The following is a 27,112-nucleotide window of genomic DNA, read 5'->3' on the forward strand; positions in this document are numbered from 1 at the left end:
AAACCTGCTTCTTATGAAATGTTATTTCTTAAATCAAAGCAGTTTAATATCTGAGTTATTGCCCACCAGGTCTCCTACAATGCAACTTATCCCCTCTCATAGAATCCCTAACCTCTGCTGATGTCAATTAACAGAACACCATATTAGGCAACTTCAATTTACAAGTCAATCGTATCCCCCTATCGTGCACATGCTCAAACTTCTTAAATACCTTGTCTGCATGTGGATTTGAACAAATTATTTCTGGCCCAACATATCGAACAGTTCATACTCTCAACCTCATTTTCTTGAATCCTGAATGGTTCTCCAAGGTCCATGTCGACATTTCAACTATGAAGATTTCATGGTCAGACCATTTCTTACTCTCTTACTAATTATTACCTCGACATGACTCCTCCTCTCCTCTTTACCATCTGCTTTCATTTTCTAAAAGAAGCTTTATTGACTCTGATGACATGCAAACTAAATTTATTCCCTTACTGACTGAATAATCTATTGATTCTCCTGAAGCACAACCCGAGCTATGGGACTCCTCGTGTCAATCTGTTGTTAAACAACTGGCTCCTATCTAAACGGTTTTTAGAAAGCAGAAGACGGACTTCCGGTGACATCATCCGGAGCGTAGTCGGTGGTGAGAGCTCCACGGCTCCCTTATGATCTTTCCCCCCCAAAAAAGGGCTGAAACGGCGGCGTTTTTTTCTGCATTTTCCCGGTGGGCTCCCTCACATACCCCTGCCCTTGATGCCACAGTGTGGAAAGCTGGAAACTGCAGGAGTGGATCGGAGGCCCCACGAGTCTGGATCCTCATCTTTTACACCTAAACTGGCGACTGCTCGACAGGAATGTTAAATACAGCTCTTAGTCCGCGGCAGCGACCAGGGAGGCGATGATAGGGGCAGAGAGCACATGATCCATCAGGCAGCTACAATACTCTCAGAATGGTAAGGCAGCAGATGACCGGGGCTGCAAAAACGAGGGGCTCGGAGCATTGACCCAGTTTCCCAGAACAGCCACGTGGTTAAAATGGCGGCGATTGCAGCGTGTTTTTGTATCTGATTCTTGGATCATAGTTTGCTGATTCGGCATTCCCAGTCTCGGGGGGGCCCATCGTATGGAACATAACCTGTGTGGTGTTCACTGTGAAGCAAGGACATCTTAAAAAAAAAAAATCCAGCATATTTGTTTGTCTGGTTCCTCTAGCGTGATGGCAGTATAGTAAGTGAAGTCTCTCATTTACATTTTGGTAGCTCACATAAATCTTGACATTACTGGTACTTCTTATACCTGCTGGCCTCCCTGCCGATTTTATGGAATGTTCGCATAACTGCTCTGCTTGTCTAGTGTTTTTTGCATGAAGACAGGGCATCCAGCCCTGTGATCTTTGGTTATTCCACAATCTCTCGCCTGCTGCGATCGCCGCAAATGTTACTGGATACAATACTTTTATTAAGCTGGAAACTCACATAACCCCTGGCATTTCTGGCATTTCTTACCAATGCTGGCCTCCCTTCTGATTTTCTGGAGTGTACAAATATGCTGCTTTGATTACCAAGTGTTTTTTGCATGAAGACAGTGCACCTAACCCTGTGATCTCTATCTCACATTCTCTCATCTACTGTGATCCCTGAAAAATGTTATTGGATATAGTAGTACACAGACAGGCTTTTTCAGAGTGGACAGACTGCTGAGCACTGATCAAGCCTAGCGTGGGGGATAATAAGGAATGCGCCATAGGAGTTCCAGGGCCTGTCCTGAGCGAGGAACTCCCGCAGCCAGAATGGCTTCTAATGCGGAGGGCGCGAAACAACTCACAACAGTGTCAGAGGATGTCTTACTGCAAATCTCGTCTCGGGTGTCGGGAGCGCTGGATGAGAGACTCATCAGGCTGCAGACTATGATGGATGATATAAAGGGGACATTGGAAGGGCAGGCCAAGAGAATGAATGGCGTGGAGCAAAGGATAAGTGACCAGGATGACAGGCTGGTAAATGCGGAACGTCAGGTCCAACAACTCACGGAGCAGCAGGCAGTACTTCTGACCCGGATAGATGATCAAGAGAACAGAAACCGAAGGAATAACATTAAAATAGTCGGAATTCCAGAGACTGTTAAAGAATTAGAGCTGTACCGTCTTGTAGAGGATTGGCTCCCTAATCATTTGGGTCTGACATCTCTGGTGGGCCAAATACAATGTGAGCGTGCTCATCGGATGGGTCCTCTGCAGGAAGGAGATAATAGACCACGACCTGTAATGTTACGCATTTTAAACTGGCTACACAAGGTGCAGCTGATGCGTGAATGCTGAAAACGCCAGGTGATAGAATATGAAGGAAACCGTATCTTGCTCTTTAATGATTTCTCTGCGGTGGTAGCCACACAGCGACGAGCAATGGCGCCTACGTGTACCGAGCTGCATAAGAGAGGCATCCCGTTTGCCTTGCTTTATCCGGCAAAGCTAAGGATGCACCATGATAACAAAACCTTCTTCTTTTTGAAACCGGATGATGCCTCTGCCTTCCTGGCGAATTTGGCTCCGGAAGGTTCCGCTGGAGAGGAAGTCACAAAGTAGACATCACTCACAATAGAATTTGGCAAGAGTTTGGTTGTTCTCGAGGGGAAAAAACTGAAAACTTGCTCTATGTGCTTATCCATATCTGTGCTGACTAGGAGATAGTGTTATTGCTTCTCAGTCATGATCTTCTGTATACTGTTCTTTATTTGTATGAGTTGATTATTGGATGTTTTTCTGGAAGGTGGGTTCGGGAGGGGGATTGTAACCCCTGGATGCCGTAGTTTCAGTATTGTGTTTAAATTCTAAACAGTTACAAAGTTATACTGAAGGTTTTGTAACAGTGGTACAATTTTTATGTCTATACAGTAACTTGGGGGGGGAGGGGGCGGAGGAGAACCTCGGCATGCCTCGAAAATGGGGGTACATTGGGGTTCTGGGCCTCCTAAGGATGCATATTGCAAGCTGTAAGTATGCATGGATTATCAGATGGTATGTATGGTGTGTATGGGACTGGATGCTGGGGGATGGGGAGGGACAGAGGGAATCCCTAGGAGAGGTGCACATATTTTTGGATGGGGAACAGTCTATTCTGGTAATTGGTGAAACAGGGTACAAGATGTTTCCTTATGATCCCGGTGGCTCAGGCTGGGGAGCCGAGGGACTTTCTACATTGACATTTTCTCTGCGCGTCTTTTTTGGGCTGAGCCTCTAAGACTCTCGTGCGATGGTTGCAGTAAAATTAATTTCTCTTAATGTAGATGGCATTCATTCCCCAATCAAAAGAAAGAAGCTTTTGATGGCATTTAAGCGTATAAATGCACAGGTGGTGTTTCTTCAGGAAACCCACTTATCAGCTGAAACGAGAATGGGTGGGACAATGTTTTTTCTCCTCCTACAATTCGCGAAGGAGAGGGGTTGCCATACTAATTCATAAACAATTGCCATTCCAGTCGGAGCAGGTTTGGCAAGACCCGGAAGGTCATTACATCATTGTCCAGGGACTGTGCAACCAGCAAAAAGTGATTCTCTGTAATGTATATGCACCAAATGTTTATAATCATGATTTCTTCACCTGTTTATTGGGGATGCTGAGAGAATTCACAGACTATGCAATGTTGGTAGGGGGAGATTTCAATTTCATGGTTAATAAGAAAGAGGATTGTCGACCGTCTAAGTCTGCAGAGCCCGGAGATAACCAAAAGAGGCCTAGTCTCTTGTGCCACGAGTTACGCCTATTAGATATCTGGCAGACTTTGCATCCTGGAGAACAAGACTATACTTTTTTCTCTCACCCACATGGGTCATACTCTCAATTGGACTATTTTTTTATTTCAGATTTCTTGTTCCCCAAAATGTCAATGGCCACAATTGGTACGATAGCCTTGTCCGACCATGCTCCGGTATCAGTTGTTGTCACTCTGGGTCGAGCCTTAAAACCTCCCTTTTCCTGGCATATGCCCCCTGGTCTCCTCCTGGATAAGAAATTCTCATGTTTTCTGCAGGAGAAATGGGAGGAATATGTACTTTTCAACTCAAGCTCGGAGGTAGCGCCGGGAGTTCTTTGGGAAGCGGGAAAGGCGGTGATGCGTGGGCATATTATAGCATACGTTGCCACTCAGCATAGGGCTAGGAATGCTGAGATACTTCAACTTACTGCAGAGTTGAAAGCTTCTCAGCTTCGCCATATGCAGGAGATGTCCGAGACCAGTAAACGAAAGGCAGAGGGTATTCGTGAAACATTACAAACGCTCTTACACCAGAGAGCATCCAAATCCTTGCGCTATTATCAGTTTCAGCTGTATCGTCATGGTAATAGAGCTAGTAAGCTATTGGCTAGTCTAGTGCGTGCGCGGGGCCCAAAATCTTTCATTACTGGTATTACAGACCGTACTGGGGTGCGTCACGTTACTGCGCAGGCAATAGCAGATCGATTTCATTAATATTACAGCCAGTTATACGGGGCTAAGTCCAGTGATGTAGAGATGAGGGAAAAATTCTTTAATAACATGCCTTGGCCTAGGTTTACTAAGGAACAGCAGGCCATGCTAAATAAACCAATAGTAGATATTGAAATCCAAGCGGTGATACATGGCTTAAAGCCAGGTAAGGTGGCAGGGCCGGATGGATTGGGACAGGAATTCTATAAGATCTTAAAATTTCCTGTGCTGCCAGTGTTGTGGCAGTATTATAATGGGTTGCTTCAGGGTTCGACAGTGAGTCCCATGGAAAATCAATCTACCTTAGTTCTATTGCTGAAACCAGGCAAGGATTTGCAAGATGTTGGCTCCTATAGACCTATTTCTCTTATTAATGGTGACTTGAAGATTCTTTCTGCTGTCCTTGCCGCTAGGTTAAATTCCCTCTTGCCTTCTGTAATTCATGAAGACCAAACGGGGTTTATTAAAGGGCGGCAGGGGATCAAGAACGTGAGGAGGCTGATTGGACTGTTAAATTTTCATCCAACAACGGAGGCAGTGGTCCTGAGCCTGGATGCGGAGAAGGCTTTTGATTCCCTTTCTTGGAATTATTTGTTTTGGGCTCTGCAGACTTATGGTATTTCTGGTCCTTTTCTCACTTGGTTGCAGGTGTTGTATGCTAATCCTGGCACTCGCCTTCTCATTAATGGAACATTGTTTACACCTTTCCCTATTCATTGCGGAGTACGACAGGGATGCCCCCTCTCACCTCTTTTATTTGTTCTGGCATTAGAGCCTTTAGCTATTAAATTAAGGCTGGATGGGGAGTTTAAGGGCTTGAGACTGGGGAGACATTTGATGAAATTGGCACTGTTTGCTGACGACATTTTGTTGATTGTTGGCAATTCAAACACTAGCATCCCAGTCATTATACGCCATTTTACAGCTTTTCACCGTATGCAGGTTTAACAATTAATTTTGCAAAATCAGAGGCGTTGGCATTAAATCCTAGGGTGCAGCATCAGTAGACGGGAGATTTTCCTTTCACGTGGGCCCAAAACAAAACAAAATAAAATATTTGGGGGTTTGGATATCACGAGATCTTGCAGATCTTTACGAGCTCAACATTTCTAGCACTATTGCAGCTTTGGCCGCCCACCTCCAGACATGGCGGACCCTGCCTCTCTCTTTATTTGGCAGATGTGCATTGCTTAAAATGGTCCTGTTGCCAAAGTTGCTTTATAAACTGCACGTGTTACCCTGTTGGCTGACGGGCAGGGACGTCAATTGGTTACAAGCGGCGTTCCAAAAGTTTGTGTGGGCTGGAAAGAGAGCCAGACTGAATTATAAGATGCTGACCTGTTCTAGGGGGGAGGGGGGCCTAGGTCTGCCCGATATCCGTCTTTTCAATGTAGCCTGCCAGCTGCGATTTGTAGGTGAGTGGCTGCTTGATCGCTATACTTACTGTGAGGATGGACTGGTCATTAGTATGGTTTCTCCATGGTCACCTTTATATCTTATACAAGCTAGTAACACTGTATATCGCTCTTTACAAATCCCACGTAGTTTGATTTACTCCTGCTGCCAGGCTTGGCGATGACTCTGGGTTCAGGGAGGCTTGCCTGGACTCGTCTCTCTTTTAATGCAGTTGCTGGGTAACTGGAATTTTCCCCCAGGGCGCGAACAGTACACTATTTTTGATGGCTGGCTGCAAAAAAGACTCGCGTTCATTTATCAATTTTATTCTGAGGATACACCACTCATACAAGAATTTACATTGTTGGCTACCGACTATGAATTACCAGCTAAGCAGTTTTTTGCCTATTTACAAACACGTCATTATTTGCACGGTTTCAAATGGACAGAGGACCAGTACCAAAGAGAACGTCTATTTGCTCAGAATTTCTTTGAGGTGGCATTAAAGCACAATTCAATCAAAGGTTGGTGCGAAGTGGGCAGGCGTTATCGCTCGCCTCGGCATCTTTCCTACCTGGCACAATATTGGACTGAGATGGGGGTGCCTGGTGTGTCCTCATCATACCTGCTTTCGTGTTTCAAAAATCTGCAAAAAAGTTTGCCGGATTTATCACTCCAGGAATTACAATTTTAAAATTTACATCATATTATATGTGATGACATATGACGTTATCAAATGGGGAGGCTTGCCTCGCCCACATGTATCAAGTGTACTCAAGACAGAGGAACTTTGGTCCACAGACTGTTCACGTGCCCACGGTTGGCAGGGTTTTGGAACGAAGTACTGACTGTTGTTGCTCAAAGTACACATTCAACAATTGGCAGGAGTGGTAAGCTTATTCTGTCGGGCCTGCGGGGTGTAATGCCAGTCTATCAGGCATCTTTGGACAGGTTTGGCCACACTGCAATCCTATTGGCTTGCCGAATGGTCCTGGCAGACTGGATACAACCGAATATCATACCTACCACAAAGGCATGGTTCTATCGACATGCCTCATCTATGCAAATGGAGAGATTAGCCTCGATACAGGGCTTGAGGCCGCTGGACCAGGAATATAGACAATGCTGGGCTACATGTTTCTCCTTAATGCTGTTGGATGTCCAAACTCATCTGCTTTCAATGGGATATCACTCTTCATGGAAGTAATTACAATATGCTGGTTTATGATGCAAGAATCCTTGTTCATGGGTTTGAGGGATTGGGTAAAGGGAATTGTTGACGGGATTCTTGTGCTCTAAGGTATTGCTTTAATGGGTTCTTTTCACTGAAAGCGTATGTCTTATGAGTCTCCTGTGTTACTTTCCTAGGGATTCGGGTGAGAGGGGAAGGGGTTTGGATGAGTGTATGTATGGGATGACTGGTGTGAGTGGGATGTATGATCGATTTGGTAAACTTGTCTAGTGGTTTAGATCCACCGGAACTTGAAAAGGAGTGGGGCAGAATGCCTGACAACCAGTGATTGTACGGCGATTGGGTGTGGTTTGACGTTACTATGCTGATCAGTTGTACGACATCGGGCACCCTCTATATGTTTTGATGGTTGCACTGTCTTTACTCTTCAATAAAAATGATTTTGCAAAAAAAAAGAAAGCAGAAGACGACTGTCTTTTGGTTTTCCTTTGAATTACACTAGCACGAGACTCCTCAGGAGTTCAGAGAGGAAATGGAGAGCTCACCCAACTCCTGAACTACTTGAGGTATATAGAACCATCTTACCTTATCAGACAGCAACTCCGGTTGCAAGGAAAGCCCATATTTATTCCAAACCTTCATAAGAACATAAGAAATTGCCATGCTGGGTCAGACCAAGGGTCCATCAATCCCAGCATCCTATTTCCAACAGAGGACAAACGAGGCCACAAGAACCTGGCAATTACCCAAACACTAAGAAGATCCCATGCTACTGATGCAACTAATAGCAATGGCTATTCCCTAAGTAAACTTGATTAATAGCCATTAATGGACTTCTCCAAGAACTTATCCAAACCTTTTTTGAACCCAGCTACACTAACTGCACTAACCACATCCTCTGGCAACAAATTCCAGAGCTTTATTGTGCGTTGAGTGAAAAATAATTTTCTCCGATTAGTCTTAAATGTGCTACTTGCTAACTTCATGGAATGCCCCCTAGTCCTTCTATTATTTGAAAGTGTAAATAACCGAGTCACATCTACTCGTTCAAGACCTCTCATGATCTTAAAGACCTCTATCATATCCCCCCTCAGCTGTCTCTTCTCCAAGCTAAATAGCCCTAACCTCTTCAGCCTTTCCTCATAGGGGAGCTGTTCCATCCCCTTTATCATTTCAGTTGCCCTTCTCTGTACTTTCTCCATCGCAACTATATCTTTTTTTAGATGCGATGACCAGAATTGTACACAGTATTCAAGGTGCAGTCTCACCATGGAGCGATATAGAGGCATTATGACATTTTCCGTTCTATTAACCATTCCCTTCCTAATAATTCCTAACATTCTGTTTGCTTTTTTGACTGCTGCAGCACACTGAGCCGACAGTTTTAAAGTATTATCCACTATGATGTCTAGATCTTTTTCCTGGGTGGTAGCTCCTAATATGGAACCTAACATCGTGTAACTACAGCAAGGGTTACTTTTCCCTATATGCAACACCTTGCACTTGTCCACATTAAATTTCATCTACCATTTGGATGCCCAATCTTCCAGTCTTGCAAGGTCCTCCTGTAATGTACCACAGTCTGCTTGTGATTTAACTACTCCGAATAATTTTGTATCATCTGCAAATTGATAACCTCACTCGTCGTATTCCTTTCCAGATCATTTATATATATATATTGAAAAGCACCGGTAGTACAGATCCCTGAGGCACTCCACTGTTTACCCTTTTCCACTGAGAAAATTGACCATTTAATCCTACTCTCTGTTTCCTGTCTTTTAACCAGTTTGTAATCCATGAAAGGACATCACCTCCTATCCCATGACTTTTTAGTTTTCGTAGAAGCCATGGGAACATTTCCACTTAGTCAAGGAGATTGTCTCACTTGCCACTTCTGCTCTCAATTTTATTTATTTATTTATTATTTTTTTTTATTATACCGAGTTTCATGATAGGAATCACATCAACCCGGTTTACAATTAACAATGTGAGTAAAGGCAGAGAGTAACATAGTAAAACATTTCCCAATTCAACGTCACATATAGAATGAAACTTAACAGATATAATAACAATATTTAGGATGTGAGAAAGTTACAAAAAACAAGGAAAAATAACTAGGATCTGAAAGGGGGAGGAAATTGAAGGAAGAATATTAACATTTTAGCCAACTGTATCAATTAATAAATATGTATAGTATTATAAAAATATATTTTAAAATATATTTTACCTTCAGCTGGTCCTGGACTCAACATAGCTGACACATTTGCAATCCACTTTTCACAGAGAATTGAAATTATATGCATCGGTTTCTCTAATGATATCAGTCTACTAACCGATAAGCTGTTTTCTGATAGATCAAGCTGGGACACTTTCTGTTGCTCACAAGTTACTCATTGTCGTCAGGTCTGCCTTCCCATGGGTTAGAAGTAGGGTGTACAATTCCCCAACACAGCCAAAACCTCTGTAACTAATTTGCCTTTGCAGGATTCCTCTGTGCAGCTTAGCAATCTCAAAACACAGCCATTGCCTCTGAGGATACTAAAACCCTGCAAGGAGCTTAAACAACCGGGAGTAAATACTTCCTTCTATTGTCCCCTTCCAGTTCGTGGCAGGCTTTCTGAAAAGAGGTCTGGCCTTCTCTGCACAGTCCAAACTACAGTTCAAAAAGATAACTGCCACTGGGTTTAAGTCTCTGCTTCAGAACAGTCTCTGGCTTCTGACCCTGGGTTTAAACCTCCCTGTTTCAGGCACAGTCTCTGGCTTAGACTAGGAGAAACTTTTCAAGTACCAATTCCAGTGCTTGTGGGTTTGGTTCGAGGGAAACCAAGCTCTTACTGCAATCACCCACCATAGCTTATAGAGGGAGATTCATATACTTGCCTTGCCCAACTACAGCTCAACCACTCTCACAGCAGTTTCTTCTTATCTGACTCTAACCTGTTTACTGTTAGAGATCCAGGTCTCCTTGCGGGGGGCTTACACCATTCATCTCCTACCTCCATCGGCATTGGTCCCGGCTTTGGCTCTGGATGCTCTGACACCTCCACCTCCACCTCCTCCATGTCTCCCTCTGCCTTTAGTAGTCCATCTTCATGTTCCTGTCCAGCACCCTCTGCAGGCCACCTCCCTTTCTCCTCCCAGTTCACCTGGGTATCCTCTTTCCCTGGCTGAGGTGAAGGCTGTGCAGCTTCTTTGTCCTCCAACCCTCTCCCTCCCCCAGTGCTTCTCAGAGAAAGAGCTTTTCCCCTAACCTGGGGGTTCTTGGGTTTTGAAGGTTTCACCCAGGTTTCCTCTCTTGCACAGATTCCCCTCCACTGGGCTCCTCATCCAACCTCTCCCAGGGTACATAGAAACCATCACAATAGTAACAGTCATTAGAATCCAGCCACCTTCCCAGATTCCTCGGTGGCGGACATTCACCATGCAGCAGGGAGCCGCCATTGGACGCTCTGACACGTATGTTAATAAGACCAGGAGAAGAGACACTTTGGCATGCATGTGCATCGGTACGCATGATTCGGTGCACGTTGACGGGAGAATTGGGTACCTGCCCTGATGATGATGTCACATGCTTAAGTCTACTTAGACTGCCACTACTTAGACTTGGATTCATTGCCTCAGAAAGAAGGTTTCCTGGTTCATGTTTTCTGTCTTGCTCAAGTCCTCCAGCTGGTTCCTACTTTTGACATCAGCCTGTTTCTGTCTTCTCAGCCTCCTGCTTTGCTTCAATCTTCATCTGTGGTTCCGCTGAAGTCTTCAGCTCCGCTTCAGCCTCAGCCTTGTTGCAAGCGATCAGCCTTGTCCTTGCCTGGCTTCAGCCCCAGCCTGGTCTTTGCATAGACTTTTGGACTCAGCAATAGTCTGGCCTGTGTCAAGACTTGCTCACCCGCCACTGGTGTGGGTCTCAGGACTCTACTTATGAGGCTGCATCATGGGAAGAGGGGCTCACGCATACACAGTTCCTTACAATAGTAACATAGTAGTGACAGCAGAAAAGCACCAAATGGTCCATTACAAAAGCAACAAATCTATATGTTAGAAAAGCAAATAAGAGTAAGAAGAAAAAGAAACTGATGTGGTTCTCTAAGGAAGTGGCTGAAAAAATAAAGGAAAAAAGAACAGCATTCAAGAAGTATAAAAAAAAAGGGAACACAAGGAAGAATATCTGTTAAACTGAGGGAGACAAAAAGAAATAAGGAAAGCAAAAGGTCAGGTATAAGAAAGGATGGCCAAAGAAGTAAAGTGAGAAGACAAAACATTTTTCAGATATATCAGTGAAAGAAGGGAGGCCAGAAGTGGTACAGTGAAACTGAAGGGTGACAAGGAGCAGGTCAGATTATTTCTAAACAAAATAATGCCGCTAGCCCAGGGGTCGGGAACCTTTTTGGCTGAGAGAGCCATGAACGCCATATATTTTAAAATGTAATTCCATGAGAACCATACAAGACCTACTAAATTAATTTACTACCCCCCCCCTACTCTCCTGACACCCCCACAAGACCTGCCAAATTAATTTACTACAACCCCCCACCATCCTGACCCCCCCAAGACCTGCCAAAAGTCCCTGGTGGTCCAGCGGGGGTCCAGGGCTCACAGACAAATCTTTAATAAAAAAGTAAAAATCTAACAAAACCCCCCACCCTCCTGATGCCCCCCAATACCTCCAAAATTAATTTACTACAATCCCCCACCCTCCAGACCCCCCCAAGACCTGCCAAAAGTCCCTGGTGGTCCAGCGGGAGTCCAGGGCTCGCAGACAAATCTTTAATTAAAAAAGTCACTCCCTCCTTCCCCCAGTCACTCTCTCCTCCCTCCCTCCCCTCAGTTACTCTCTCCTCCCTCCCCTCAGTCACTCCCCACCGCCGCAACTGCTCCTCGCCGCTACTACACCTTGCTGCCGCCACCGCCACCACTGCTGCTACTCCTCGCCGCCGCTACTGCCGCCACCGCCGCTACTCCCCGCCGCCGCCGCTGCTACTCGCCACCGCCGCTGCCCCCTCCGCTCCTCGCCACCGCCGCCACTGCTCCTCCCAGCGCCATTTTGTTTTTGCAGGCACGCACTGCTCTGACCGACGTGCTCGCCCACGCATGCGCCGTAGAGCTGCTCTCTACAGCACATTTGCGGGCCATCGGTCAGAGCCCAGATGGAGCAGACGGAAGATCTCAGGGGGGGGTTCCCTTCCTTTCCCTTCCCTTCTCTTCTCTCCCTCCCGTGCGCCGCCGTCACCGCCACTGCTCCTCGCTGCCGCCCCTCGCCGTCACCGACGCTACTGCTCCTCGCCACCATAAGCCCATGTTTGATTTGTCTGCGAGCCAGATGCAGCCATCGAAAGAGCCACATCTGGCTCGCGAGCCATTGGTTCCTGACCCCTGCGCTAGCCCATTAAATCCCTGTTCTACTGCTTTACTCAAGATACTTGATTACTTTCTTCGTCTCCCTCAGTTCCACCAGATAATCTTCCTTGGGATCCTTTATATTTCTTAAACGCTGTACTTTTAGCTTTTATTTTATCAGCCACCTCCTTTGAGATCCACATAGGTTTCATTTTTCTCTTGCTTTTCTTTACTTTTCTAATATATAAATTAGTTGTCTTGGTAATTGCTCCTTTTAGTTTGGCCCACGGTTTTTCCACATCTCTCATTTTCTCCCAGCCTTCTAGTTCTTCCTCCAGGTACTCCCCCATTTCAACAAAGTCTGTGTTTTTGAACTGCAAAACTCAGGTCTTCGTGCGACTTTTCCATATTTATTTATTTATTTATTTTTAGTTTTTATAAACCGACGTTCCTGTATAATATACATATCACACCGGTGTACAAGGAAATAAAACTGTCGCCTCGGGGGCGGCTTACATTTTAACAAATAACATTGTAAATAACATTGTAAACAATTAACAGAGAAACATAAAGGAGCATGACAGAGCTTAAAGGAGCATAAATGAATTTAGGGGAGATTAGAGGAGTTTACAGTAAAAACAATCGTGGCTAATTAAGATTCAATAATGAGCTCTTCAGTAACTTATGTACGACAGGGGGGTCAAAAATGGTCAGAGGCTAAACTGATAAAGTAGATCTTCCTGCTCTTAGTTCTCCGGGAATGCTTGTGTGAAGAACCAAGTCTTTAGTTTCTTTTTGAATGTATTGTGGCAGGGTTCAAGGCGAAGGTCTGGAGGGAGTGAATTCCAGAGTGTGGGGCCCGCTGTGGATAGTGCGCGTTTCCTCAGGGAGGTTTTTGCCGGATGGGTGATTAGCAGCTTCTTGTATGCGCTTCTGGCTGGTTTCTTGGAGGTGTGTAGCTGGAGTTGATAAGTTAAGTTGAGAGGAGCGATGTTGTGTAGGGCTTTGTGTATCATCATAATGGTTTTAAAGTGAATCCTGTATTTAATCGGTAGCCAATGAAGCTGCTGAAGGATAGGGGTGATATGTTCCCTTTTCTGGCCCGAGGCAGGTGTAACTTGCGTGCGCCGGGCCGGATGCCGGCACGCCATGGTCCGGGGGCTGGTCCGGAGGCCACGGCCATGCCCCCGGAACACCACCGATGATGTGCCGGCCGCGACACGCCCCCAACATGCCCTCGATGAAGCGCCAGCCGTGACATGCCCCCCGACACACGCGTCCTGGGGCTTTGAGCGCGCCAGCAGCCTATGCAACATAGGCTCGGCGCGGCAGGGGGAGCTTGGGGCAGGTTTTCGGGGGGTACGCGCGTACCCCTTTGAAAATCTGCCCCTATAAGTCTAGCACTACACAAAAAACAGAAAAATATAACCAAGAAGCCCTCCAAAATAAGGATTAATTAAACTTTTTTCTTAGCTCTTCACAAGAATCTGTAGTTATGGCTGTCTCCTTGTCTTAGCTGGTTAATTAGCGTTATCAGACTTATCCAGCTAAGTAGCAGCAATGCTGCTACTTAGCTGGATAACTTGGAATTTATCCAGATAAGTGCAAAAATGTATTTACACATTTTTTACATGGGCACGCATGTTCCCAGGTACAGTTTTGCATATTTTATAACCTGCGTACATTGTATATGCACAGGTTATAAAATACCAGAGCAGATTTGCACGCGCCCATATAGACACATATATTGATGCACACGTGCCCTTTTTAAAGTTATCCTCATAGATTTGCTAGCTTACTCACATAATTTTATAACTGATAATTATTGGTGTGATATTAAACTTGCTTATTGTATAGTACTGACTGGATGGAAGTCTGAGGGAACTGGAGGGAGTTCAGGCTGAAGAACCAGGAGGGTTTTGATGACCTGGAAAGGACAGGGCAAACTGGTGGACTAATTAGTAAAACTGGTAATTTCCTTGATATGTGCATGTTTTAAAATACACTGATTTACATACATAAGTCCTACTTTATATTCACTCACAAAATATATGCGCATATATTTTTAAAATAGGAAGGAAAAATACATGCATTCAATGCATTGATATATGCTCTTTCAATGTAGTACATGTATTTGCGCACGTCTACGTATGTATGTATGTTGCAGAGTAGAGATACATATATTTTATAAAATGCATATATATCATATGTGCAAGTTATAAAATACTGCCATAGATCTGCTCACAGCATATATGTACACATATGCTGTTGCATACAATTGTTGGAAAATTATTTATTTATTTATTTTGGCGTTTTATATGCCATTGTTCCAAAAGAAGATCACAATTGTTTACAGTATTAGCATTCATAGTCAACAATCATATGCTTTGTGTTAGCGTTCACCCTTCTAATTCAACATCACAGCAAATACAAATTTTAGTTCATAGTTATGCATTTTCAAGGATACCATAGTAGTTCCTATCTAATTTAGTTTCTATTAATTTATTCTAGGTTTACATAAAAGTGAAAACAGAATCTAATCCTACTAGTAATACCTATCTGTCATTCATTATATAATGTTTGTTCGACTAGCATTATCTCGGGTACAGTCAATGCAATTATCAGGTTTATAGAAGATTACGTTAAATCATATGCCTTTCTAAAGAGCCATGTTTTTAGTTCACACCTGAAGTTCTTTCTTTCTGTTATCTGATGTATTGGCTCTGGAAGAGAGTTCCACAGCTTGGGGCCTGCTATTGAGAACATTCAGTCTCTTATTTGTGTTAGGTGAGTGTTCCGAATGGAGGGTACCATTAGGAGACCTTTGTTTGTGATCTTAGGTCTTTGTGGTGTATAGTGTTGTAGTATCACTCCTAATAGGCATGGATCAATATTGTTGATGATTGTACAGGAAGCCAGTGCAGGGCTATTAGCGAGGTCTAAGAACAGAGTTATGCCATTTCATATCTAAATGGTGTCTGATTTTGAAGACTATTTAAACCTTGGTGATACCAAGGAGAATAATGATTTAATTTCACCAGATGCATTTGAAGAGCTTTCTATAATGCTGAAAATAAGGTTGAGTTCCACAGCTGGACCTGTACCTCAAGCGACTGATCATGAGTCAGGAAAATTCTTTTAGGTTTCCTGTATTTAAAGTAGATGTCAAAGGATCAGAAGAACATTGCCATTATCAAATATACAACCAGCTAAGATATCATGAACTATGCTATTTAATGGTGGTTTAATAGTATTATACATATAATAATTTTTCTCCAGTTTTCCAATAAAAGCATTTTGGGGGCTCTTCTTCATGTCGTGGACCCAATCTGGAGGCCCTGTTACATATGATACTTTCAATAAAATAATGGATTCATCTTCTGTCAACCAAACAACCAAAGTGATTAATGTATGCAAGTTCTTATGTGATTTTAAAAGGAAGCTGGTATACTGACATCTGATTTTAATAGCAGATTAAATAAGTACTGACCTTCATAAACCACAAGTCTATAGGAATTTTGACAGTCAAGAGAACTTTCTAGGATTTCTTTCAAAGTCCTATAGAAAAGTTTTGCTTGCTGCAGGCGATCCTCACTACTGAATCCAGCATTGGTTATTCCAGACATTTCATACAAAGTGAGTAGAGGAGTTGCATATTCAACAATGCAGTAATATGGCTAACAGATAGAAAAAGAAATTACATGATTATAAGAGAATACTTTGTCTTCTATTCCATAGATTTAGCTATTCAAACTTAATTAACAGCCTTTAACTAGGTCTTTTAAAGCAAGAAACTTAGGTGTGCATAATTGAACAGGCACTATTGCTTGAATGTCTCAATTTGCTAGGTAATGGGAACAAAATGTTATGGGTTACTTTAATACTACCAGTTGTTTTATAAACTATACCAATATAAACTTGCTCTGCTGGAAACTCTATCTTATCTATCCCTGCTGCTCTATTTTCCTCCCCATTACAGTTATTGCCTTACCTCTATTCTCTTCCTCCAAACGTAGCCCCTTTCTTTACCCTTCCCTCCCAGTTTCCTTCTTTGTCGTTTCCTCCCCCATCCAACTCTTACTGGCCCCAGTTACATTCAACTCTACTTTTTTTCCTTTCCAATCTAACCCTTTTGCTCTCTACTTATTTATCTAGAAAAGGCTTGTGGTATAAGAATGTGCTTTGTACCCTTTGATCTTCATCAAGAATGCTGTAAATGTTGTTCTTGTAGGCTCTGCTTTTAATGCCAGCTCTGTCAATATGCAGAGCTGGCAAGTCCTTCAGGAACTGGATGTTACTGTCTACATCACTCAGATTACTGTGGATTCTGCAGCTTAATGGGATTAAAATATACAATTTGCAGGTTTCCGTGCCCAAGAGGTTGTCATTGTCCTTATTGAATAAGCAGACAGCCTTCTCAAGATCTAAAGCATTACAAAAACACAATGTAAAATCATTCATTAATGAAAGTGTTCTGATTCCTTGCTAGTGTTGCAAGTAAAACAGGAAGTGCCACACTCAGTTATACAGTACTTTCTAAATGCTTTAAAAAAATGTTAAAAGAATATAGCTGTAAATTCTGCATGTACTGCTAAGTCGGAAGTTATAAGACTACCATTCTTATGTTCTGATAATTTCTTTTTTTTCCCCTTCACATCCCATTTCCATTAGCTGTAAGAGCTAGGGATGTGAATCGTTTTTTAACGATTAAAATTATCGTCCGATAATTTTAATATCGTCTTAAATCGTTATAGAACACAATACAATAGAAATTCTAACGATTTATCGTTAAAAATCGTTAAATCGTGTTAGTGCGCACTAACGGGAGTTAGTGCGCACTAACTGAAAATGATACAAATTGACACTTTCCAGGTCAGTAAAGGTCAGTTAGGAATGAATATGTGTTCCTATTGGCTGGCTGCCCTCTTATCTATTGATGTTAACCAGGTTCCCACTGAGGTGATGGTTGGGGGGATGGGAAATGGAAATGGAAACTCAGGAACACTAACAGAAAATGATACAAATTATTGACACTTTCCAGGTCAGTAAAGGTCAGTTAGGAATGAATATGTATTCCTATTGGCTGGCTGCCCTCTTATCTATTGATGTTACCAAGGTTCCAACTGAGGTGATGGTTGGGGGGATGGGAAATGGAAACTGTTGGTAGTTGACAAAAAAAGTAATGTGATCAGTCAATATGACTAGAACCTGTGCCCTACTCCTGATACCAGGGGTGTTGTGATCTTCCTGCACTCAGTGCCCTATCCCTGATACCAGTCTGAGACAGCTCCCTCCCTGCATTACTAGTGAGAGGCTGGCTTCACAGACAGGGGGGAGCTGCCTGACCCTCACTCCTGACTTCCCCCATGTCCCAGCCAGTGAATGGTGTGTGGGTGAGGGGGGGGGGAGGATGGTGAAGTCTGAGACAGCTCCCTCCCTGCATTACTAGTGAGAGGCTGGCTTCACAGACAGGGGGGAGCTGCCTGACCCTCACTCCTGACTTCCCCCATGTCCCAGCCAGTGAATGGTGTGTGGGTGAGGGGGGGGGGGAGGATGGTGAAGTCTGAGACAGCTCCCTCCCTGCATTACTAGTGAGAGGCTGGCTTCACAGACAGGGGGGAGCTGCCTGACCCTCACTCCTGACTTCCCCCATGTCCCAGCTAGTGAATGGTGTGTGGGTGAGGGGGGGGGGGAGGAGGATGGTGAAGTCTGAGACAGCTCCCTCCCTGCATTACTAGTGAGAGGCTGGCTTCACAGACAGGGGGGAGCTGCCTGACCCTCACTCCTGACTTCCCCCATGTCCCAGCTAGTGAATGGTGTGTGGGTGAGGGGGGGGGGGAGGATGGTGAAGTCTGAGACAGCTCCCTCCCTGCATTACTAGTGAGAGACTGGCTTCACAGACAGGGGGGAGCTGCCTGACCCTCACTCCTGACTTCCCCCATGTCCCAGCTAGTGAATGGTGTGTGGGTGAGGGGGGGGGGAGGATGGTGAAGTCTGAGACAGCTCCCTCCCTGCATTACTAGTGAGAGGCTGGCTTCACAGACAGGGGGGAGCTGCCTGACCCTCACTCCTGACTTCCCCCATGTCCCAGCCAGTGAATGGTGTGTGGGTGAGGGGGGGGGGGGAGGATGGTGAAGTCTGAGACAGCTCCCTCCCTGCATTACTAGTGAGAGGCTGGCATCACAGACAGGGGGGAGCTGCCTGACCCTCACTCCTCCGGGGTATTGTGATCTTCCTGCACACAGTGCCCTATCCCTGATACCAGGGGTGTTGTGATCTTCCTGCATGCAGTGCCCTATCCCTATTAATACCAGGAGTGTTGTGATCTTCCTGCACGCAGTGCCCTATCCCTAATACCAGGGGTGTTGTGATCTTCCTGCATGCAGTGCCCTATCCCTGATACCGGGATGTGTGCAAGAAGATCACAACACCCCCGGTATCAGGAATAGGGCACTGTGTGCAGGAAGATCACAACACCCCCGGTATCAGGAATAGGGCACTGTGTGCAGGAAGATCACAACACCCCTGGTATTAGGGATAGGGCACTGTGTGCAGGAAGATCACAACACTCCTGGTATTAATAGGGATACGGCACTGTGTACATGAAGATCACAACACCCCTGGTGCCAGGGTTAGGGCACTGTGTGCAAGAAGATCACAACACTCCTGGTATTAATAGGGATAGGGCACTGTGTGCAGGAAGATCACAACACCCCTGGTGTCAGGGTTAGGGCACTGTGTGCAGGAAGATCACAACACTCCTGGTATTAATAGGGATAGGGCACTGTGTGCAGGAAGATCACAACACCCCTGGTGCCAGGGTTAGGGCACTGTGTGCAGGAAGATCACAACACTCCTGGTATTAATAGGGATAGGGCACTGTGTGCAGGAAGATCACAACACCCCTGGTGCCAGGGTTAGGGCACTGTGTGCAGGAAGATCACAACACTCCTGGTATTAATAGGGATAGGGCACTGTGTACATGAAGATCACAACACCCCTGGTGCCAGGGTTAGGGCACTGTGTGCAAGAAGATCACAACACTCCTGGTATTAATAGGGATAGGGCACTGTGTGCAGGAAGATCACAACACCCCTGGTGTCAGGGTTAGGGCACTGTGTGCAGGAAGATCACAACACTCCTGGTATTAATAGGGATAGGGCACTGTGTGCAGGAAGATCACAATACCCCTGGTATCAGGGTTAGGGCACAAGTTCTAGTCACATTGACTGATCACATTACTTGTTTTGTCAAGCTACCAACTGTTTCAATTTCCCATCCCCCATATACTGTCAGTGGGAACCTTGGTAACATGAATAAATAAGAGGGCAGCCAATAGGAATACATATTCATTCCTAAACTGACTTTAACTGACCTGAAAAGTGTCAAATTGTATCATTTTCAGTTAGTGCGCACTAACTCCCAGTTAGTGCGCACTAACTCGAGTTAGTGCGCACTAATCGGAAAAAACGATTTTTAACGATTTTTTAACTAAAAAATCGTGCCTAACACGATTTTCTTGCCCTGCCACACGATTTCTATTGTTAAGACGATATGGAACACGATTCACATCCCTAGTAAGAGCAGGAGAATATTCCTGCTCATAATCATACACAGGTTAGACTTACTTGGCAGGACAAGTTTAAGATACCCCAGGAAATAAGACCAGGCCAAGCCATGCGCCACATTCAGTTTCTGCTTTTCACAGATTTTAGAGATTTCCACAATGGTTGGATGCTGCACAAAAGAAGAAATCATAGCTTCACCTGAAAGCAAGTGCCAGTTCTTAGAACCAGGATACCAGTGCAAATTTAGGACATCCAGAATTGAGGAGTAGATATTCAAAATTCTCTAGTTGCCCAACTACAGAGTTAGGTAGCTAAATTGGGAGGTCAATATTCAATAGGCTGTTTAGTTGAGAAGTTATTTGGCTAAGGAAAGCACTTTGACAGAGGCTGTGCTGGAAGTTGCCAGGTGCAGGTAAATTTGGACCCCGCTCCCTGTAGGGCTTTTTAGGATTCGGGGAATGGGGGAGGGTCTGAGGGGGGTGGGGGAGTTGCGGCCATTTTATGAAGATGGTGGAGGGTGGGGGAGTTGCGGCCATTTTATGAAGATGGTGGAGGGTGGGGGAGCCTGGTGGCATCATTGAAAATCAAGCGGGGGGAGAGGAGGGTCAGCAGCCAGCAAATGTTTATTTTATTAATGTAGGAGGTGATGTGGAATGGGAGTGCAAGGCTGCTATGGGCTCTGTAAAATTTGATGAGGGTGGGAGGAAATCGGGCCACGGGGCCCTGTACTTTTTTTTTTCTTTACTTTCCCAGCGCTACTTATCCGGATATCTTTTATAGATATCCGGATAAGTAGCAAGTTATCCAGCCACACAAGGCTGGATAACTTAGTGGGTATACAGTATGCAATATTCAGCTAAGTTAGCCAGATAGCTCAAGCCCTCCCCAGAATGCTCCTGAAAGGCCGTTTTTTTAAATCTGGCTAAATTAGCCTGATAAGAGGCTGGAAAAGCCTAGTTTGTTATTTAGATGGATAACTAGAGTTGCTGTAGCTGGTGGGGTTTAGGGATGCCCTCTCAGGATCAGGGCAGGACCACAAGGCAAGAACTGGATCTGTCTTCTGCCTAGCCAGCCCCCCTCCTCTGCAGGTTGAGCTCTTGGATTCTGGGGGCCAATAGGACTTGGGTATACTTACCAAACATGATGGTAAAGGCTGGGTTGGTCTTCTGCCTAGCCAGCCCCCTTCCCCGCAGGTTGGACCCTTGGGTTCTGGGGGCCACTCAGCTGGCACAGACAAGGCTGGATTGGAGGCTGAGGCTGGATGCCAAGGAAGTACAGGGCTGGAGGCAGGGGCAAGATATAAGTAATACAGGTTTACAGGCAAGGGTACAAGGGCCAAACCAAGCCAGGAAACCTGGACAGGACAAGACAAGTCAAGACAAGGACTGGACAAGACACATAGCACAGAAGACCCAAAGACCACAGAGCTAGAAAGGAAACCCAGAAGCCACATGGCTAGCAGACAGCGAGAAGGCCCTTAAGCCACACGGCAAGGTTGAGAGCGAGAAGGCCCTTAGACTGCAAGGCAAGGTAGGAAGGCCCATAGGCCACAGAGAGCAGAGCAAGGAACAGAGGCCAGGACAAAGAGCTAAGAGTAACTCAATAAGAGAGAGCCCGGCAGGGATTTAAATCATACCCTGCTAGGCGCCGCGCGCCGAGCGTCGCGCGCCGAAGGAGCGCGACAAAGGGGCCTGCCCCTTTGTCTCGCCCCTTCGTAGAGCCCCCAGGAGGCCCAGAGCCTTACCCATGGAACAACCGATATCTTCAACAAAGGCAACAGCCAGCAAAGATTCAGATTAACCGTTTCAGACGTATAGAATAAAAGTCCACCTCTCCAGCAAGCTCTCCAGCATTCATCCAGCCTCTTCAACAAGCGTCCAGCATTCACCCAGCCTCTTCAACAAGCGTCCAGCATTCACCCAGCCCCTCTTTCAAGCGCCCAGCATTCATCCAGCCTCTCCAGCAAGCTTTAAACATTCATACAAATCTCAGCACTCAACATCAGCTCTCAACCAAGATTCGCCCCAGCATTTCACCCCAGCACTCAACTTTAGCACTCAAACTTAGTGACCTCCAGAAGTGGAGCTCTACCACCACTTGATCAAACAACCACCCACACCTAAGGAGGACTGAGCACTCCTCCAATCAATCCAACAAGCTTATAGACTTCCTTTCAACAATCATCCAAACCGCCCTTCATTCAGACAAACACCTTCTTTCATCCGTCCACAGACATCTCTTCTTCATACAGACTCTCACCAGTTGTATCCAGTCACAATCAAAATATTGCTCAGACTAAACCTCTTCCGGAACCTCATTCATCATGTTCACACACAACATCCCAATCATCTACAACCAGAGGAGAATCTCCTTACCTAACTCCACAAACGTCTTACAAAAAAGAATTATTCCAATCATGACGTCTCCTTTGAACCAACTTCTAGGCCTCACGCTACTCTCAGTAACACTCCTCAATGCACAATCTTTAACTAAAAAGACACACATCCTCAATGATTACCTCCTGGACTCCAACCCAGACATCTGTGCCATCACAGAAACCTGGTTAAAAAACTCGGACATTGCCTTAACCAACCAACTACCTATCCAGTTATATGACATCTTCACCTTCCATAGACACAAAAAAAGAGGAGGCGGACTTCTTCTAGCCTCCAAGAAAGAACTCAGACTGACCGCTCACACCATCAAGACTGAATCCAAATTGGAACTAGGATTAGTCAAGTCAAAACTTCTACAAATTTTGTTAGTCTACGCTCCTCCTGGAGTTTTAGAAACCGACCCTTCACCCCTCATAGAATCCATAGCAAAACATATTAACTTAGACCTACCAACTATGATTATGGGTGATTTCAACCTCCATACAGACGCTATACCGCGATCTGCGAACTGCGAAGCCTTCCTCACCACCCTCACTGCTATGGGATTCTCTCAGACTATCAACAGCCCCACACACAAAGCTGGTCACATCCTGGATTTAATATTCATTAACTCTAAATTCACATGCACGGTTGATCCCACATGTACCCCAATCCCTTGGTCAGATCATTTCTTGATAGAATCATCCTTCTCCACATACAAACAGACTCACACCTCTCCGCACCTTTCCACCATTCAATTCAGGAAATCATGTCCATCTGATATACTCAGCGAGCAGCTCTCCAAGGAACTCTCCAACCTGGACCTGTCTAATCCCGACTCAGCCCTATCTTCCTGGCAAACAATTACTGAAGCAGTCGCAAACAAATGGTGCCCAATAACCTCCAAAACAATCAATCCAAAAAAAAGGGGGAATCAACCTTGGTTCAGCACCGAACTAAAACAGATGAAACAGGACTTACGCCATAAAGAAAATAGATGGCGAAAAACCCCCAACTCAACTACCCTTTCAGCATACAAGGGTTTCTTACATCGCTATAGGACCTGCATACTACAAAAAAAAAGGAATATTACGCCAACAAAATACACCACTACCAGTATGACGCCCAGGCCCTATTTGCTTACGTAACACAAATAACTAAATCAACCCCGCCACCTATTCCAGACGAACAAGCTCTATCCAAGGCTAATGAACTCGCCTCATTTTTTCAACTGAAGATCCTAAATACTCTCGCCCTCCTTCCTCCTAATACAACACCTCTCAAATCAGATGAGAATTTCAATTTGTTCGCTAAACCTAAGTTGGACAGCTTCGAATTAATCTCCACCAAAGAGATTGAATCCATTCTAAAAAGACAGAAACCATCTAGTCATCCGGCCGATAATATCCCATCAAGACTCCTGCTGCTTATTCCAGACACAATCTCAGGACCTCTAACAAATATTATTAACAGCCTTCTAACTCAAGGAAGCTACCCAGACAGCCTAAAAACTGCTTCTCTTAAGCCCCTCCTCAAGAAACACAATCTAGACCCTAATGTACTAGCCAACTTTAGACCCATCTCCAATCTACCATTCGTTGCCAAACTTACAGAGAAACTGGTAAACACCCAGCTTTCAGAATATCTAGAGGACCATAAGATCCTATACCCCTCGCAATATGGCTTCCAGAAATCACGCAACACGGAGACCCTCCTCATTTCGCTTACAGACCATATTATAATGGGATTAGACAAAGGACATTCCTTCTTATTAGTTCTGTTAGACATTTCGGCGGCATTCGACACAGTCAACCACACCATCCTCCTGGATCGCCTTGAGGATATCGGCATCTCCGGATCAGCCCACAACTGGTTCAGGTCCTTTCTCAGCAATAGGACTTTTAAAGTCAAAATCAATAACAAGGAGTCACCTCTAACAAAATCTTCCCTTGGCGTACCACAAGGATCCTCGTTATCTCCAACCCTCTTTAATATATACCTCCTCCCCCTCTGCCAACTACTGACAGACCTCAACCTAATTCACTATCTGTACGCAGATGATGTACAGATTCTAATCCCAATAACAGAATCCATCTCAAAAGCTCTCACCTACTGGAATAACTGTCTTCTATCCATTACTAATCTACTCAACAGCTTAAACTTGGTCCTCAATGCCTCAAAGACGGAACTTCTCTTCATCTCTTCAAATGAAAACAATCTTCCTCCACCTTCACCGCACAATGCTCACATCACCTGTACGCACGTTAGAGACCTTGGGGTAATAATAGACAATCGTCTAAACCTTAAAAAAATGGTCAACACAACTACCAAAGACAGTTTCTTCAGACTACAGGTTTTGAAACGACTGAGACCACTCTTATTTTTCCAAGACTTCAGGACAGTCCTCCAGGCTCTTCTGTTCGCCAAAATAGATTACTGCAGTGCCCTCTTTCTAGGCCTCCCTAAATCTTCCACCAAACCACTGCAGATGTTACAAAATGCGGCAGCGAGACTGCTGACCAACACCAGCCGCGGTGAACACATCTCCCCCGTCCTCAGAAACCTACATTGGTTACCAGTAAATTTCAGAATCCTGTACAAATCTATTACCCTAATACACAAAACCATCCATCAGCAACTCCAACTCGACCTGGATATCCCTTTCAAACTCCACTCCTCTAACAGACCAACGAGAGATATCCACAAAGGCACTCTGAAATTTCCCCCTACTAAAGCCACTCGCCTCTCTACGACCAAAGACAGAGCTTTTTCAATTGCAGGCCCAGCTATCTGGAACAATATCCCAGCAAATCTCAGATTGGAACCCTGCCTCTTAACCTTCAGAAAAAGACTAAAGACGTGGCTCTTTCACCAAGCCTTCCCAGATCCACCGGATAATCACTAGTTTGAGCCTCACTTCTTACAAGGACTTTGACACACTTCCTCCTGAACAATGGACACTGGCATTTCCTGGTTAAAGCATATGCTCTAACCCGTTAAATTATTCGTATCATGTTATATTTATTCTACCTGCCTCTATCTTCCTTCCAGCTTGTCTTTAAGCCTCCAAGTTTTTCATACCTTGTTGATTGTAACTTTGACTTATTCCTTTTCCTGTTATCTATTATTTACCAGAATTGTTACCTCAGTTTTACCCTTTGTTAAAATGTAAACCGATCCGATATGGTTATCTACTATGAAGGTCGGTATAAAAAACTGCTAAATAAATAAATAAATAAATAAATAAATAAATAAACCAGCAAGGAGGTTCTGGCAAGGCAAGTATAATAGAGCTGGGGCTGGGTTTGGTACAGGAGGAAGAAGGAGTCTGGCAAGTTCTGGAAGCCAAGCCTGATGAGGAGTCCTAGTCGAGAAAAGGCTGCACCACAGGCTGATTTAGGTTGGTCACTGAAGAGCTGGTTCTGATGGCTGAAAGCAGAGTTCGTAAGAGTCCACTGTTATTGAGGAGGTGTCATAGCAAGAGGCAGTAGGGTAGGATGAGGCTGTGTAGCAGGCGAAATCCTAACATGAGATCCATCTAAATGGCTTTTGAATAAGGATCTCTGGATGTTTTGAAAATGGAGATGTGATTGGGTGAGGGGGAAAGGCACAGAGCCAGCTGGCACTTAAATTTCAGGTTCCATGGTTCTCCCTATGAAAGTTGGCTTAAATTGAGATATATTATAGTTAGACAGATTTAAGTATTTTTTCACCCACAATCTAGCTGGTTATTTTGCAGCTGTGTATGGTATTGTAAATCTATCCCAAGAGAAGAAGCAACATTGAGGGAACTGATGTAATGTGTCTTTTTTGAAAATAGTTTAATAAATGAAAGAAAATGATTATATCAGGTACATATAGCAGACAGACATTAAACAATTAATTAATAAAAGATGCCAAATGCTTAGAAGAATTTTTATTACAAAAATACTGAATATTCAAGAAATTCAAAAGGTGTAATAGATTCATAAGAGCAATTCCCAATCCAATAGCCTAGGGGTGGCCAACTCCAGTCCTGAAGTGCACATACAGGTCTGGTTTCAGGATATGCACAATGAATATGCACAAGAAATTTGCATGCACTGCCTCTTATATGCAAATATATCTCATGCATATTCATTATGGATACTCTGAAAACCAGGCCCATTTGTGGCTCTTGAGGACCAGAATTGGCCACCCCACAATTTAAAACAATTTTTGCTACAAAGATAAATAGAAGCACATAGATTTTTAGTTAAGCAAGCATATTAATTTTGTCAGGAAGACCAGAGCAGCATTCATGGTGCCACAACAGGTCCCAGGACGACCTCCCTTGCGGTAGTTGCCAGTCCTACCAGGCCCCGGCATCCCATGGTGGCGGTCACCGGGCCTTCCACTGTGCACCGGGCCTCATGCCGAGGTTCGGCGTCCTCGGCCATGTTATCCACGCCCATATGCACGCGCGGACTGCCTGGACTCATGTAGGGCCAAGGGAGGGTCCTAGCTCCACGGCACGCCCTGATTGAGCCCCAGATGTAAGGAAGTTCCTGTCTCTGCTTCCTTGCCTTGGCAATCGGGTCGGTTTGTTCGAAGATTGCCTCTGACCTTGTACTTGTTCCTGCTTGTCCTAGTCTCGTTCCAGGATCCTTCTATTCCAGTTCTGTTTCTGACTCGTTCCTGCATCCTAGTTCCTGTTCCTGCTTGTTCCTGTGTTCGTCTGTCCCTCTACCCAGGTAGTACCCTCAGATTGTCTAACTGGTACTGACCTCAGCCTGTTCCTGACCTGTCTGCTTGCCTGCCTGCCACCTGCCTCAAAGACC

General features: G+C 44.7%; 1 protein-coding gene across 2 annotated transcripts in view; it reads right to left on the minus strand.

The window, feature by feature from the left end:
* The window catches only part of TMEM173 (transmembrane protein 173), a 265,188-nt gene that overhangs the window by 6,931 nt on the left and 231,145 nt on the right, over positions 1-27,112 (minus strand). For both annotated transcript variants that reach the window (XM_029583821.1, XM_029583822.1), the window contains 3 exons: positions 19,999-20,107; positions 16,559-16,794; positions 15,861-16,047 (listed from right to left, as the gene is read on the minus strand). In XM_029583821.1, coding sequence (XP_029439681.1) covers positions 15,861-16,047; positions 16,559-16,794; positions 19,999-20,107 — 532 coding nt within the window. The remainder of the gene's footprint in view (positions 1-15,860; positions 16,048-16,558; positions 16,795-19,998; positions 20,108-27,112) is intronic.

This window comes from Rhinatrema bivittatum, chromosome 18 (genome assembly GCF_901001135.1).
Source record: "Rhinatrema bivittatum chromosome 18, aRhiBiv1.1, whole genome shotgun sequence".
Taxonomy (NCBI): domain Eukaryota; kingdom Metazoa; phylum Chordata; class Amphibia; order Gymnophiona; family Rhinatrematidae; genus Rhinatrema; species Rhinatrema bivittatum.